We start from the raw sequence: 15,798 nt of genomic DNA, 5'->3' as shown, positions 1-15,798 counted from the left end.
CAATCCAACTCCAAAGTCTCCACATCACCTTTTAAAAATACTTAGATGTGCACTTGCGATGCCAAGGCGTATGGGTCAAATGTTGGAAAATTGAATTAGAATAGTGCACAGACATAATGAGCTGAAGGGCCTTTTTTTTCATACCAGAGAGGTACTACTAACTCCCACCTCTACCTTCATCCCAACTGATCCCAGCACATTTTGGGGAAGGATAGGAAGTCAATGAATAATTTTTACAGGGGAAGTCTTCGACTGATTGGACAAATTTACAGCTGTTCATTATTTTTGGAATCAAATACTCCTGACCCCATTTTATTGTTTAGATTAGGTATGATATTGACTTTTGGAGCCTTGTTAATACATGTGCATTCCCTGGTCTTAAGACTAAATCAAAATGCTTTTCTAGCATGAACACGTCATGTGCCCTGAGTTGCTAAGTGAAGATATGACCTTGGACTGTCCATTAAAATGTCTCCTTCTACCATAATTGTTCATCGTCTCGCAGAATAATACTCAGTGTTACTGTGAAAGGAATCAAAAATGGGGACTGAAAAGTAGAACAGTTAAACAAATACACAACTCTGCACTAACTGAACCTGGTTCCAGTTAAGCAAGAAAACCATATTGTTCTAAAGTTCTGAACCACAATTGTATGCTGTTTTGGAAAATGTTGGGGGTGGTGGACCCTCAGGGGAATGCAGCAAGAACAGCCAAATTTCTGGTACCAAGAACTGCTCTAATGTAATGAGGGATACATCAGGTTCCAAGTGATCAATTGTGGTAGGGGACTCTCTTGTCAGAGGCACAGACAGATGTATCCGTGGCCGGCAACAAAAGAAAATAGAATCGTTTGTTGTCTCCCTAGTGCCAGGATCAAGAATGTCTCGGAGAAAACGCAGAATGTTCTCAAAGGGGAGAGGGACCAGCAGAGGTCATTGTACACATTGGAACTAACGACATAGGAAAGGAAAAGGATGAGATTCTGAAGGGAGAATATAGAAAGTTAGGCAGGAATTTAAAAAGGTGATCCTTGAAGGTAGTAATATCTGGATTACAGCCGGTGCTACGAAGTAATGAGGGTAGGAATAGGAAGATAGTGAATATAAATGTGTGGCTGAGGAGCTGGTGCAGGAGAGAAGGGTTCACATTTTTTGGATCATTGGAATCTCTTCTGAGGTAGAAGTGACATGTACAAGGAGAACGGATTGCAACCGAATTGGAAGGGGACTAATATACTGGCAGGGAGGTTTGCAAGAGCTGTTTCAGAGATTTAAATGAGTGTGTGTGGAACCCAGGAAAATAGTGAAGAGAAAAGGTCAGTCTGAGACTGGTATAGTTGGGAAAAGGAGTGAGTCAAACAGTCAGGACAGGCAGGAACAAAGCAGAGAACAAGATAAATTAAACTGCATTTATTTCAATGCAAGAGGCCTAACAGGGAAGGCAGATGAACTCAGGACGTGGTTAGGAAAATGGACTGGGATATCATATAAATTACAGAGATATGGCTCAGGGATGAACAGGACTGGCAGCTTTATGTTCTAGGATTACAAATGCTATAGGAAGGATAGAAAGGGGAGCATGAGAGAGGAGGGGGAGTGATGTTTTTGATAAGGGTTGCTGTACTTAGGGAAGATATTCCTGGGAATACATCCAGGGAAGTTACTTGAGTGGAACAGAGGAATAAGAAAGGGATGATCACCTTATTGGGATTGTATTATAGACCCCCCCAATAGTCAGCAGGGAAATTGAGAAACAAAATTGTAAGGAGATCTCAGTTATCTGTAGGAATAATATGGTGGTTATGGTAGGGGATTTTAACTTTCAAACATAGACTGGGACTGCCATTGTGTTAAGTGTTTAGACGGAGAAGAATTTGTTAAGTGTGTGCAAGAAAATTTTCTGATTCAGTATGTGGATGTACTTATGAGAGAAACTGCAAAAATTGACCTACAGTTGAGAAACAAGACAGGGCAGGTGATGGAGGTGTCAGTGGGGAAGCACAATGGGGGCAGCGACCATAAATCTATAAGTTTTAAAATAGTGATGGAAAAGGATAATCTGGATCTAAATTTTGAAGTTCTAAATTGGAGGGAGGCCAATTTTGATGGCATTAGGCAAGAACTTTCAAAAGCTGATTGGGTGCAGATGTTGCAGGTCAAGGGACGACTGGAAAATGGGAAGCCTTCAAAAATGGGATAATGAGAGTACAGAGACAGTATATTCCCGTTAGGGTGAAAGGAAAGGCTGGTAGGTGTAGGGAATGCTGGATGACTAGAGGAATTGAGGTTTTGGTTAAGAAAAAGAAGGAAGCATATGTCAGATATAACAGGAGAGATCGAGTGAATCCTTCGAGTATAAAGGCAGTAGGAGTATACTTCAGAGGGAAATCAGGAGAGCAAAAAGGGGACATGAGATAGCTTTTGCAAATAGGGATATGGAAAATCCAAATAGATTCTATCAATACATCAAGGACAAAGGGTAAATAGGGAGACAATGGGGCCTTTCAAGGAGCAGTAACGCAGCCAATGTGTGAAACCACAGAGATGGGGGAGATACTAAACGAGTATTTTGCATCAGTACTGTGGAGAAGGACATGGAAGATATGGAATGTAGGGAAATAGATGGTGACATCTTGAAAAATGTCCATATTACAGAGGTGCTGGATGTCTTAAAATGCATAGAGATGGACAAATCCCCAGGACCTGACCAGGTGTACTCGAGAACTCTATGGGAAACTCGGGAAGTAATTGCTGGGCACCTTGCTGAGATATTTGTATCACCGATAGTCACAGGTGAGGTGCCAGAAGGCTGGAGTTTGGCTAACGTGGTGCCACTATTTAACAAGGGTGATAAGGAAAAGTCAGGGAACTATAGACCAGTGAGCCTGACATCAGTGGTGGACACGTTATTGGGGGACTCCTGAGGAACAGGATTTACATGTATTTGGAACAGCAGGGACTGATTAGGGATAGTCAACATGGTTTTGTGTGTGGGAAATCGGTCTCACGAACTTGATTGAGTTTTTTTGAAGAGGTAATAAAGACGATTGATGAGGGCAGAGCATGGACATGATCCTATGTACTTCAGTAAGGCATTCGACAGAGTTCCTTATGGTAGATTGGTTAGCAAGGTTAGATACATGGAATAATGGAAGAACTAGCCATTTGGATATAGAACTGGCTCGAAGGTAGAAGACAGGGTGGTGCTGGAGGGTTGCCTTTCAGACTGGATGTCTGTGATCAGTGGTGTGCCACAAAATTCGGTGCTAGGTCCACTGCTTTTTGTCATTTATATCAATGATTTGAATGTGAACAAAGGAGGTATAGTTTGTAAGTTTGTGGAATACACCAAAATTGGAGGTGTAGTGGACAGCGAAGAAAGTTACCTCAGAGGACAACGCGATCTTGATCAGATGGGTCAGTGGGCTTAGGCGTGGCAGGTGGAGTTTAATTTCGATGAATGCGATGTGCTGCATTTTTGAAAGGCAAATCTTATCAGGACTTACTCACTTAATGGTAAAGTCCTAGGGAATGTTGCTAAACAAAGAGAGACCTTGGAGTGCAGGTTCAGGTCGATAGGATAGTGGAGAAGGCGTTTGGTATCCATTCCTTTATTGGTCAGGGCATTGAGTATAGGAGTTGGGAGGTCATGTTGCGGCAATACAGGACATTGGTTAGGCCACTTTTGGAATATTCCAATGTGCAATTCTGGTCTCCCTCCAATCAGAAAGATGTTGAGAAATATTAAAGGGTTCAGAAAAAATTTACAAGGATGTTGACAGGGTTGGAGGAGTTGAGCTTTAGGGAGAGGCTAAGTAGACTGGGGATGTTTTCCCTGGAGCATCAGAGACTGAGGGGTGACCTTATAGAGGTTTATAAAATCATGAGGGGCGCAGTTAGGGTAAATAGACAAGCTCTTTTCCCTAGGGTGGGGGAATCCAGACCAAGAGGTGCATAGGTTTAGGGTGAGAGGGAAAATATTTAAAAGGGATCTAAGGGGCAACCTCTTCATACAGAGGATGGTGCGTGTACGGAATGAGATACCAGAGGAAGTGGTGGAGGCTGGTCCAATTACAATATTTGAAAGGCATCTGGATGGGTATATGAATAGGAAGGATTTAGAGGATATGGGCCAAGTGCTGGCAAATGGGACTAGATTAGGTTAGGATAGCTGGTTGGCATGGACGAGTTGGACCGAAGGGTCTGTTTCCATGTGTACATCTCTATGACTCTAATTACTCCATGACTGTACCAGTTAAAATGCTAACCCTCTTATATAAAGTACCCCCTACACACACAATTTATTGACAATCACTCGGGTTGAGTATGATTGTCCTCCATAAGAACATCTAATTGTGGCTCTTCAGGTGGTTGAAGAAGCCAATCAGGGATCCACAGATTCTATTGCAGTGTGGGCATGTTCTGCCTATCCTTGTGCAAGAGTCGCTTCTGTTCAGCAGCACAGAAGAGATCATTTTCAGGGCTTATAGCTTACAGATGGATGATGTTTCTCCAGTGATTCCTGTTTGTAGCCATGTCCTCCCAGTTGTTGATGTTGATGTGGAATTTCTTGAGGTTCATCTGGATGTTATCTTTGAAGCATTTCTTTTGGCCCACCAGGGAAATGCTGACCTTCCTTCAGCTGGGAGCACAAGATCTGTTTTGTGGGGCGTGAGTTGGGCATTAAGATGACATGGCCAGTCCATCAGAGTTGCTGTTGAATTATGGTGGTGGTTATGCTAGCAATGTTGGCCTCCTCCAAGATGCTAGTGTTAGTACACTTGTCTTCCTAGGTGATCCGCAGGATTTTTCACTGGGACCTCTGGTGGTCCTGTTCCAGTGCTTTAAGGTGCCTACTGTAGGTAATTCATATTTCAACTCCATATAGCAGTGTGAAAATGACAACAGCTTTGTAGACCAGAAGTTTAGTCTGGGCCTGCAGTCGTGGTCTTCAAACATCCTTCTTCTGAGTCGGGCACAGGATCCACTGGCACAGCTCAGATGACGTTATACTTCTGTATCAATGTTGGTCTTGGACACGAGAAGCATGCTGAGGTGTGGGACGTGATGTATATTTTCAAGCAGATGGTTGTTGATCCTTTCTTTTCTTCAGACCCCACCCTCCTGAAACCTTGCCCTCACACCCTGACCCTTTTACCCAGGCTACGCCACCTCCCCTCCGCTGAGATCCAACCCTCACACCCTGCCCCTTCTGCACAGACTATAACTCTGAAGACCCTAACTTCACACCATGTTCCTTTTACAGAGACTAAGGCCGCCTGATACCCTACTCTCTCACACCATCTATACAGACAACATCCCTTCTCTGAAACTCCATCCCCTACATTCTGCCCCTTCTACCCATATTACACCCCTCCCCCAGACCATGAACACACAAAGAGCTCCTTCCATCCAGACCCTCCGCTGAGACTGCACCCTTCAGGAGCCCCGCCCTCTCAACGAGCCCCACCCCACCCTCATCCCACCATCACTCCTGCGATTTCAGGCCATGGCGGTGGCAGTATTCTTTTTGTTACTATCACTGTTTTTCCTCTGGTCACCCGGTGACTCATTTAAGTACCCTATGGACGCACAATTTGTGAAGAAATGCACGGAAGAGCACAACGAGTACCGTTCCAAGGTGAAGCCCGGAGCCAGTAATATGTACTTCATGGTAAGCTTTATTACATTGGAAAAACTCCATTTAAATCACACATTTTATAAGAATGTTTGTGGGAAATTCTAAAATGGAGAGGGTTAAAAATCAGAATTGAAAAATGTGGTGCTGGAAAAACACAGCAGGCCAGGTAGCATCCGAGGAGCAGGAGAATCGACGTTTCGGGCATAAGCCCTTCTTCAGGAATCTTCTTCCAGGGTTAAAAATCACACAACAATATTGTTTGTTCAATATATCATTTCAGTTGTATGACACTGTAGTCTTTTGCTATAAATTGCGTCTTATGGTCTACAACCACCAGATGAAGCAGCAACGCTCAGAAAGCTAGTGCTTCCAAGTAAATCTGTTGGATTATAACCTGGTGTTGTGCGATTTTTAACTTTGTCCACCCCACTCCAATACTGGCACCTCCACATCGTCAAATGGAGACGTTTGATGGGGCAAAAGTAAAGGTGGGCACGGGTGAAAAGGCGGGAACGGTCTTCGAAAAGCTGCATTAGGGACTACATTGCGCCTGCGCAAAAACCGCCGTGCCCTCTCCAAGATGAAACTGTCAGGTCGTGTCAAGGTCACCCTCCCCCAGATGAGGCGCGGACCTTTTAGCGGTTTCAAGGCCACCCTCGGGGACGTGGATGGAAGGTTAAGCGGTTTCAAGTCTACCCTCGACCAAGAAATCGCGTGGGCCCATCGGGCGGTTTCAAGGTCGCTGTCGGTTTGGAGAAGTTCGTATTATTGCACTGGCTTCCTCTTCGCGCTTTTGTAATTTTGAAGGGCGAATAATTTTAAAAAATAAAATAAGTCTTGAAATTTAAGTGGTTTGAGATCTTTTAAAACACGTAGTAAACCCCAGAATCGTGATGAGGAAGTTACTTGCGTTTTGAAGTGGATTCATTGACATGGCACTTATTTTAAATATTTCAGTGCATGGTCTTTGCATAGTCCATATTGAGGTTGGCAGTGGATTCATTCACCGCTGTCCCACATGTTACCAATGTTAATTAGGTGTTCGAATAGCTCAGTCAGTTTGTAAGGAAAAAAAACGTTTCCAGTCAAGCTGTTCAGAGATGGTATTACACACCTCAGAAGTAGGTAAGACTTGAACTCAGGCCTCTTGGATTAAAAGTAGGGATACTGCACCACAAGAGTCCTTTGGGTTGTGACGCAGAACGATGCCAACAGAATGGGTTCAAATTCCACACTGGCCAAGTTTGTTGTGAAGGACTCACCTCAACCTTTCCAATTATCTGAGAAGAGGAACAGCATCACAGCTTGGCATGGCAACTGTTCTGCCCAGGACTGTAAGAAATTACAGAGCCCAGACAAGCATACAAACCAACCTCCCAGCCAGGGAGTATTTACACTTTTCATTGCTGTGGAAGGGCCGCCAACTTCAAAAAAGACCCCTCCCACCCTGTTACACATTCTTACAACTTCTTCCATCAGGCATAAACACAGGTTCAAGAACAACATCTTACCTGCTGTTTTTAGACTGCTGAATGGACCTCTCTAGTTTCAAATCTAACGTTGATTTTATTTTTGTGCACCTCCTGTGCAGTCTGTCTAATCATTCTCTGATCTATTTGTCCTTTGTATGTTATGAATTGCCTGTACTGTACGCAAATCAAAACTTTTCACTACTTAAGTACATGTGACAACAATAAATCAAATCATATGAAGTGCTGGAGGTCTTAAAAAACAAAGGTAGATAAATCTCTGGAACCTGACCAAGTGTATCCTCAGAGAATAGTAAGGGTATGGAATGCTTTGCTTGCATCGGTAGTAGATTCGCCAAGTTTAAGTGCATTTAAGTCGTCATTGGACAGGCAAATGGACGTACGTGGAATAGTGTAGGTGGGATGGGCTTCAGATTAGTATGACAAGGCGGCACAACATCGAGAGCCGAAGGGCCTGTACTGCGCTGTAATCTTCTATGTTCCATGTATCCCAGGAAATTGTGGGAAGTTAGTGAAGAAATCGATGGGGCCCTAGCAGAGATATTCCTATCATTTACAGCCATGGATGAGGTGATGGAGGACTGGAGGGTGGCTAATGTTTCTTTATTTAAAGGAGAAAACTGGGAACTATAGACGTGTGAGTTTGACATCAGTAGTGAGTAAGTTGTTGAATGGCATTCTGAGGATGGATTTCCATATATTTGGAGAGGCAAGGACTGATTAAGGATAGTCAGCATAGCTTTGTGCTTGGCAAATCATGTCTGTCAAACTTGATTGAACTTTAGAGGATGTATCCAAAAAGATTGAGGGCAAAATAGTAGACTTTGTTTACATGGACTTTAGTAAAGCCTTTGACAAGGCTCTGCAGCAAGGTTATGGGATTCCGGGTAAGTTTACCAATTGGTCACAAAGTTGGCTTGACGGTAGGAGACAGAGATTGGTATTGGATGGTTTTATTTTGGACTGGAAGCCTGTGACCAGTAGTGTTCCACAGTGATTGGTGGTGGGTGCACGTTTGTTTGTAGTTTGTGTAAACGATTTGGATAGGAATTTAGGACATGTGGTTAGTAAATTTGTGAATGACTCCAAAATTGCTGCTATAGTTGACAGTGAAAAGGATTGCCTAAGGTTATAAAGGGACTTTGATCAATTGGGCCAATGAGCTGAGGAGTGACACAGAGTTTAATTTGTTCAAAGTTTGTGAGAAGATTTGTCTAGTCCTTTGGGTTGTGGCATGTCCTCATTTCGTTGTCTTTCCCTTAGGCATCTGTTGATGAAATTGCGCGAGTATCTGTTTTTGGCGAATACATTGTATAGGTGTTCTTCTTCCTCTTTTTGCAGTTCTGGTGTACTGCAGTATATTGTGGCCTTTTTGAATAGTGTCTTGATGCAACTTCTTTTGTGTGTGTTGGGGTGGTTGCAACAGACAACGGAACGAGGACATGCCACAACCCAAAGGACTAGCCACACTACCATACATCAAGAGCATTTCCAAACTGACAGCCAGACTACTGCGACCACTAGGACTCATAACAGCACACAAACCAACAGCCACTCTCAGACAACAACTCACCAGGGGAATTCCTAGAGGCATGGCACTCATCCACAGATTCAATCAATAAGCACATCGATCTGGACCCAATACACTGGCCACTGCAACAGATAGCTGGAACTGACAACCGGAAACGACAGATTCAAACCACTACAAATGCCGGAGGAAAGATCATAGAAGCACTTCACAGGAAGCTCCCAAGCACTGAGGATGTCACCTAGACAGGGGACAAAATGTCTGCAACACAAATTCCCAGCTCGGCGAACAGAACCACAACAAGAGTTTAATTTGGTTAAATGCAGGTATTGTACTTTGGTAAAACAAACAAGGGCATGATTAATACAGTTAAAGGTAGTGCCTTGGGTAGTGTTGTTGAACAGGGAAATCTAGCGGTTCGGGTACATAGTTCTTTGATGGCTGCATAACAGATACAGAGGGTGGATGAGAAGGTGTTTAATGCATTTGCCTTCATTGCTCAGACCACTGAATGTAGCAGTTGGGACATCATGTTGAGGTTGTACAGGACATTGGTGAGACCACTTTTGGAGTACTGTGTAGAGTTATGGTTACCCTGTTATAGAAACAATATTACTAAATTGGAGAAGGTTTAGAAAAATTTACCAGAATGTTACCAGGACTGGAGGATTTGAATTATAAAGAGAGGCTGGGACATTTTTCACTGGAGTGTAGAAGGTTGAGGGGTGACCTTATAGAGGTTTATAAGATCATGAGGGGTATAGAAAGGTGAATGGCCGATGTCTTTTCCCTAGAGTCGATGAGTTCAAAACTAAGCATAAGTACATGAATAGGAAAGGTTAAGAGGAATAAGGGTCGACCACAAGCAGGTGGGACTGGATTTGGGAAACTTGGTCGGCGTGGACAAGTTGGTCCAAAGGGTCTGTTTCTGTATAACTGTTTGACTCTATGTGTAGTGACCCTTGGACTAAACTCACACTTGTTTCTAATGACAGAGCAGTCCTTTGGGATTATGGCAACTTTACCTTTTACTTTAATGGTTGCTCATGTTATAGAATCCCTCCAGTGCAAGGAGGGAGGAGGCCATTTGACTCATTGTGTCTGCACCAACTCTGCAAAGAGCATTCCAACCAGACCCTGCCCTCCACCCCTATCCTATCACCCACATTTATCACAGCTAATCCACCTAGTCCTGCACATCCATGGGTACTGGGGCAATTCAGCATGATTAATACACTTAACCTGCACATATTTCTCTGTGGAAGGAAGCCAGAGCACCAAACCCACACAGAAAACGTGCAAACTCCATGCAGTCACCCAATGATGGAATCAAATCAAGGTCCTTCGTGCTGTGAGGCCGTAGTCTTAACGACTCCATGTATCAGCCAAAATTGTTTAGGTTAACATAACCTTTGAACAAACACAGATTTGCATGTACAGGATGGTGAGGTACTGTAGAGGTCAGTGATGTGGTGCATAAGGCATCATGTATCTATTAAATACAAGTAAAAACAAAAATTGCTGGAGGAACACAGCAGATCTGGCAACATCTGTGGACAGAAAATATAGTTAACGTCGAGTCCTTTGAAAGGTCACTGGACTCGAAACATTAACTCTGTTTTCACTGCCCCAGATGCTGTCAGATAGACCAGTTGAGTTTCTCCAGTAAATCTGTTTTTGTTTCATATTTCCAGCAGCTGCAGTTCTTATTTGTATGTCAATTGATTACTCATTTAAATAATTAGTTTATTGCTTTTAAATTTTTTAAATGAACTTCATACACAGAATGGACAGCACAGTCAATTGCCATCTCAGAGACCTGAGGCATTGAGCTGGGGTTGCAATGTATTTTCAACACCTTTCTGAGATGGTTTGACTAGAATGAAGTTTGACCTTTCTGATTCCATGAATGATCATGAAGAAATCTGCTGCAGAATTTGTTTTTTATCTGAGTAGTGTAAATAAATTTGTGCCAACGTTAGAGAGATACATTCTGCACTGCATTCTGCATCAAAAAAATCAAAAGTAGTGAAACGTTGGGCCAATTCAATGAACTGGATGTGATGTGAATGTTGATTTTTTTTTTGCTTCATTCAAAGGGCTTTTTGGTATTTGCCATCTCTGAGGGCTGTGGATGATTGAGTAGATTCAAGACAGAAGTTGATAGATATTTGTTAATGTCTGTGTGTATAGTGCAGGAAAGTGGAGTTAAGGCTAGAATCTGATCAGCTATAATCCTACAAACTGATAGATCAGATATAAAGGGCTGTTTGGATTACTCCTGTTTCTTATGCTGTTACATTATAATCTTCACAAAACATACTTTTTGAGCAGCACAATTTTAAAAAGTCCATCCTGAGACATGAACATTTTTCTTTAACCTTATTTTTTAACCTCTTTTTACCTTATCATACATGTTGATAAATGTGATCCTTCATATAAACTAATACCAGTTGATTTTGAAAATAAACCACTAACTGTGGCGATGAGCATGACCAGTTGACACCAGCTTTGTTTGATTTTATTTATTGTAATGTGAACCTAAGTACAGTGAAAAGCTTTGTTTATAAGCAGTACAGGCAGATCATAGTAAGTAAGGACATATAGATCATTGGGTGAAAAAAAAGCTTAGACGACGTGCACTAGGCAAATTCAATGTTGGCAAGTTCAATGTTAGCAAGATCAGCATTATTTGAAGTTAAATAGTCCATTAAGTAGTCTGGTAAGAAGGTATTCCTGAATCTGCTGGTGCGTGTGTTCAAGCTTCTGGATCTTCTGCCTAACGGAAGAGGTTGTAGAAGAGCATTGACAGGGTGCTATGGGTCTTTGATGTTGGCAGCCTTTCTGCGGCAACAAGCTATGTAAATGGAGTCTCTGGATGGAACGTTGGCTTCCATGATAGTCTGGGCTGTGCACACAACCTTCTGTAGTTCCTTATGGTCATGGGCAGGGCAGTTGCCATACCAGGCCATTATGCACTCAGACAGTATGCTTTCAGTGGTGCATCTGTGGATGTTGGTGAGGGTCCTTATAGACATGCTAAATCTCCTGAGCCACCTGAGGAAGAAGAGGCGTTGTGCCTTCTTGACTGTCACATCTATATGACAAGTCCAGGACAGATTGTCAGTTATCGTCACTCCTATGAACCTGATTCTCCCTACCCTCAACCTCAACTCCTTTGATGTAGATGGCAGCTCCTTTCCTTCTGAAGTCAATGATGAGGCCTTTAGTTTTGTCAATGTTGGGAGAGAGGTTGTTCTTATTGCACCACGTGAACAAGTCCTCTATCTCCTTTCTGTATTCCATGCTCCAGTGTTGAGGGTTACTGTGGAGGATGTGCAGTTATCAATCTTCAATTATTGCAGTCTGTGTCAGAAAGCTGAGGATCCAGTTGTGGAGGACGTAACTGAGACCAAGGTCTCGGAGTTTTTTGAGATCAATCTGGAGGGGATAATGGTGTTAAAGGCAGAGCTGTAGACAATGGGCAGGAGTCTGACGTGGGTGTCCTTGTTGTCTAGATGTTCTTGGGAGGAGTGCAAGGCTAGGGAAATGTGGATGTGTTACGTCAGTAGGCAAATTGGATGGATTTGAGGAAGAAGACTAGAATTGATGTAGGTCATGCCTGTTGAAGCACTTCATGATGATAGAGGTCAGATCCACTGCGTGGTAGTGATCAAGGCATGTTTCATGTGCTTTCTTAGGTACAGGGATGATATTGGTCTTCTTGAAGCAGATGAGGACTTTGGCTTGTAGAAGGGAGAGGTTGAAGACGTTGGTGATTACATCTGCCTGTTGGTCCACACAGGATCTAAGTGTTCATTTGGGTACTCTGTCCGTGCCTGTCGCTTTTCTTGGGTTGGCTCCCAAGAAAGACCAATCTGATGTCTGCAGTGGTGACCGTGGGCACAAGTGTGCCTGGGGCTGTTGGGACAGGTAACACCGCGCTGCTGGAATTCTGCTCGAACCAAGCATAGAAAGCATTGAAGGGAGGGATGTGTCTTTGTTTGCCATCCTGCTCTGCTTCAAGTTGTTTAGGCCTTGCCACAGGTAGCAAGAGTCTGGTTGGCTTGGGCCTTTAATGTGGTCCAGTACTGCCTCTTGGCATCCCTGGGTTGCTTTGCGGAGGCCATTATCTGGATCTCCTGTATGAGTCTATGTTCTCCTACTTGAATACTGCACATTTAGATTTCAGTTGTGAGTAGATTTCCTGGTTCATCCAAGGTTTCAGGTTAGGGAACACTCTGATTGACTTCTTTGGTACACAGTGCTAATGAAGTCTGTGATGGTGGTGGTGTACATGTCTAGATTTTCCATATATTTATAGGTATATCTACATACTCTATTTTGACTTTTTGTGTCTTTCAGTGTAAAAATAACAAAATTACTTTTTTTTCACGGTTCCTAATCTTTCACCATTAAGAAAGTGTTTCAATTTGCTGTAGATTTGAAATGGCTAACTTTGACATCCTCTCATTAACTTTAAATGCCATTGGCTCACTCACCCATTTACTCTGTCCTGCTCCTATTTCTTATCTTTCTTTGTAACTTCCTATTTCCATATACACTAAGTATTCCTTTGAATTTATTATCAAAATTTTTGATTCCTTCATTCAAAAAATAAGTAGATAAATATCTGAAGGGGAATATTTTGCAGGGGTATTGGGAAAAAGCAGGAAGCGGGACTGTTTGGATATCCTTTTCACGGCACTGGCACAGGCAAGATGGGCAAAATAACCTTTTAAAGTCTATGTACAGTGAAAGGCTGTGGTTCCAGTCCAAACATTTTGGAGCTCCTATTTACATTATGAAAAGTAGCTACTTGAAAGATTTCGTCCCACATGCTTTAACTTACAATTGAGTGAGATGATTAATTCTAAAAAGAACTAAGAAACGTAGCTAAGCATTTTTTTGGTATAATTAAACTTCTTCTTGTTTTCCAAATTGCTGAAATGATATATACAATACACAATGCAAAATACAAAGTATCAGTAAATCCCAATGGCTTAATTATCACTGAGGTTTATTAGCATTGGTTATGTGCACTGGACTGACAAAGTTATTGTAAAATGTAATGTATGAGATGAAGTAGCCTTATGGCATTATATATTTTTTTCACAAATCTAGAGCTGGGATGCAGGTCTGGCTAAAACTGCAAGAGCATGGAGCAAGACTTGTAGTTCTAAACGTAATCCACACCTGAAGAGAAAAGGAGAAGCCCATCCGACTTTTGAAACTGTAGGAGAAAACATATATGTCGCATCAGGCGACTTTACTATTAAAGATGCCATGAAAGCATGGTATGATGAAGAAAAGTATTATAACTTTGATGACAATAAATGTAACAAGAAAAACATGTGTGAACGTTATACCCAGGTATGCGATACTTTACCTCTAATATCATCCTTGTGCAAGATATTTTCTATTTTGTTGTCAAGAGAATAATCACTTTAAACTGTAGCCTTCTTTCAGTGCAGTACTGCTCCCTGGATGAGGTGTGATTCAACGAGTTGAACAGGACAATAAGAATTTCCTCCTAAGGATGCATAATTATTTTCTTTTGTCCAATAGAAACTGTTAACTGAGGTAAAAGCACACAGAATTGAGGGCAAATTACTGACCCATAGCTGGGAAATTGGTTGAGTGACAGGTGACATATTGGGGTTAATAGGTATTACTCAAACTGGCAGGATGTGACTAGTAATGTCCCACAGGACCTGTGTAAAGGCCTCAATTATTCACATTCATTATTGATAACTTGGATAATAGCATAGAAAATCACATATACAAATTTGCTGATGACACAAAGTTAGGTGGCATTGCAAACTGTGTAGATGAGAGCATAAAATTACAGATATTGATAGATTAGGTGAATGAGTAAAATTGTGGAGGATAGATTCCAGAGCAAGCAAGTTGGACTGAAAAGGGATAAATCAGGGTATTTTCTAGATAGTATAAAATTAAATGCAGTTGATATCCAAGCAGAATGGAGAATTCCAATGCATAGATCTTCAAAATGCCACAAACAGGAGCAGAAAATAATCAAGGAGACTAATAGCATGTTGGCATGGAGTGAAATTCAGTACAGTGGAAAATTCCAAAAGGGTTCGCAGGAAATGTGTTCCGTGATGGCTACATGCTGGTCCTTGTCCTGTCATGTTTCTATGTCATCAGGTAGATTGTTCCTTTCATATCTAGAGGACTAGAGCACAAAGATGCAGAAGTTATATAAAACTCTGACTAGACCTCACTTGGAGTACGAAGCAAACTGGGCACCACACCTTAGGAAATATATATTTAGCCTTGGAGGGAGTTCAATATAGTTTTACAAGAATGATACCTGGATTTAAGAGATTAAGTTATGAGGAGATGTTATATAATTTAGGTCTATTTCTTCAAAGGTTAGGGGTTGATCTAATAAAAGTCTTCAAGATAATAACAGGAAGAGACAGGACGGATAAAAATATTTCCATTGTTTGGTGATTCTAGAACAAGGGGGCATAGTCTAAAAATTAGGGCAGACCATTTAGGAGAAATGTTATGAAGCACTTCTACACAGAAAGGGTGGTCAATGTTTGGAACTCTCTTCCACAAATGGAAGTTGTTGCTGGATCAATTAATTTTAAATCGAAGATAGATAATTTTTTGTTAAGCAAAGGTATTAATGGATATTAAGCATCAATTTATGGACTTTTTAATTTCCTTTTGCACATGCAGACTGCCCAGCACACACTGAACTTACACGAATAACACTTTTGAACAGGCATTTGATTTGAAATTCAGTTTGTGAAATTGATCTGTATGGTACTGTCAATATTTGGAACATTTAAATCCACGATCCAGATTGTCAACATATATTCGGTATTGGCATTCAACACAATTCTGATCGGGGCAAAAGTGAGGACTGGAGATGCTGGAATTCAGAGTCTAGATTAGAGTGGTGCTGGAAAAGCACAGCAGGTCAGGCAGCATTCAAGGAGCAGGAAAATCAACGTTTTGGGCAAAAGCCCTTCATCAGGTACAGAGGCAAGGAGCTTCTGGGGCGGAGAGGTAAGTAGGAGGGGGTGGGGCTGGGGAGAAGGTAGCAAAGAGTACAGTAGGTGGATGGGGGTGGGGATGAAGGTGATAGGTCAGAGAGGAGGG

The 15,798-nt window shown here is 42.1% G+C and overlaps 1 protein-coding gene across 1 annotated transcript in view; it reads left to right on the top strand.

Annotated features, from left to right (window-relative positions):
* Positions 1 to 5,583: 5,583 nt before the first annotated feature.
* The window catches only part of LOC122559444 (GLIPR1-like protein 1), a 20,678-nt gene continuing 10,463 nt past the window's right edge, over positions 5,584 to 15,798 (top strand). The window contains exons 1-2 of the mRNA XM_043708894.1: positions 5,584 to 5,673; positions 13,783 to 14,031. Of these exons, the coding sequence (XP_043564829.1) occupies positions 5,584 to 5,673; positions 13,783 to 14,031 (339 nt within the window). The remainder of the gene's footprint in view (positions 5,674 to 13,782; positions 14,032 to 15,798) is intronic.

The sequence above is a fragment of the Chiloscyllium plagiosum genome, chromosome 19, assembly GCF_004010195.1.
Source record: "Chiloscyllium plagiosum isolate BGI_BamShark_2017 chromosome 19, ASM401019v2, whole genome shotgun sequence".
NCBI lineage: Eukaryota > Metazoa > Chordata > Chondrichthyes > Orectolobiformes > Hemiscylliidae > Chiloscyllium > Chiloscyllium plagiosum.
This window is presented reverse-complemented; position numbering and strand designations above follow the sequence as displayed.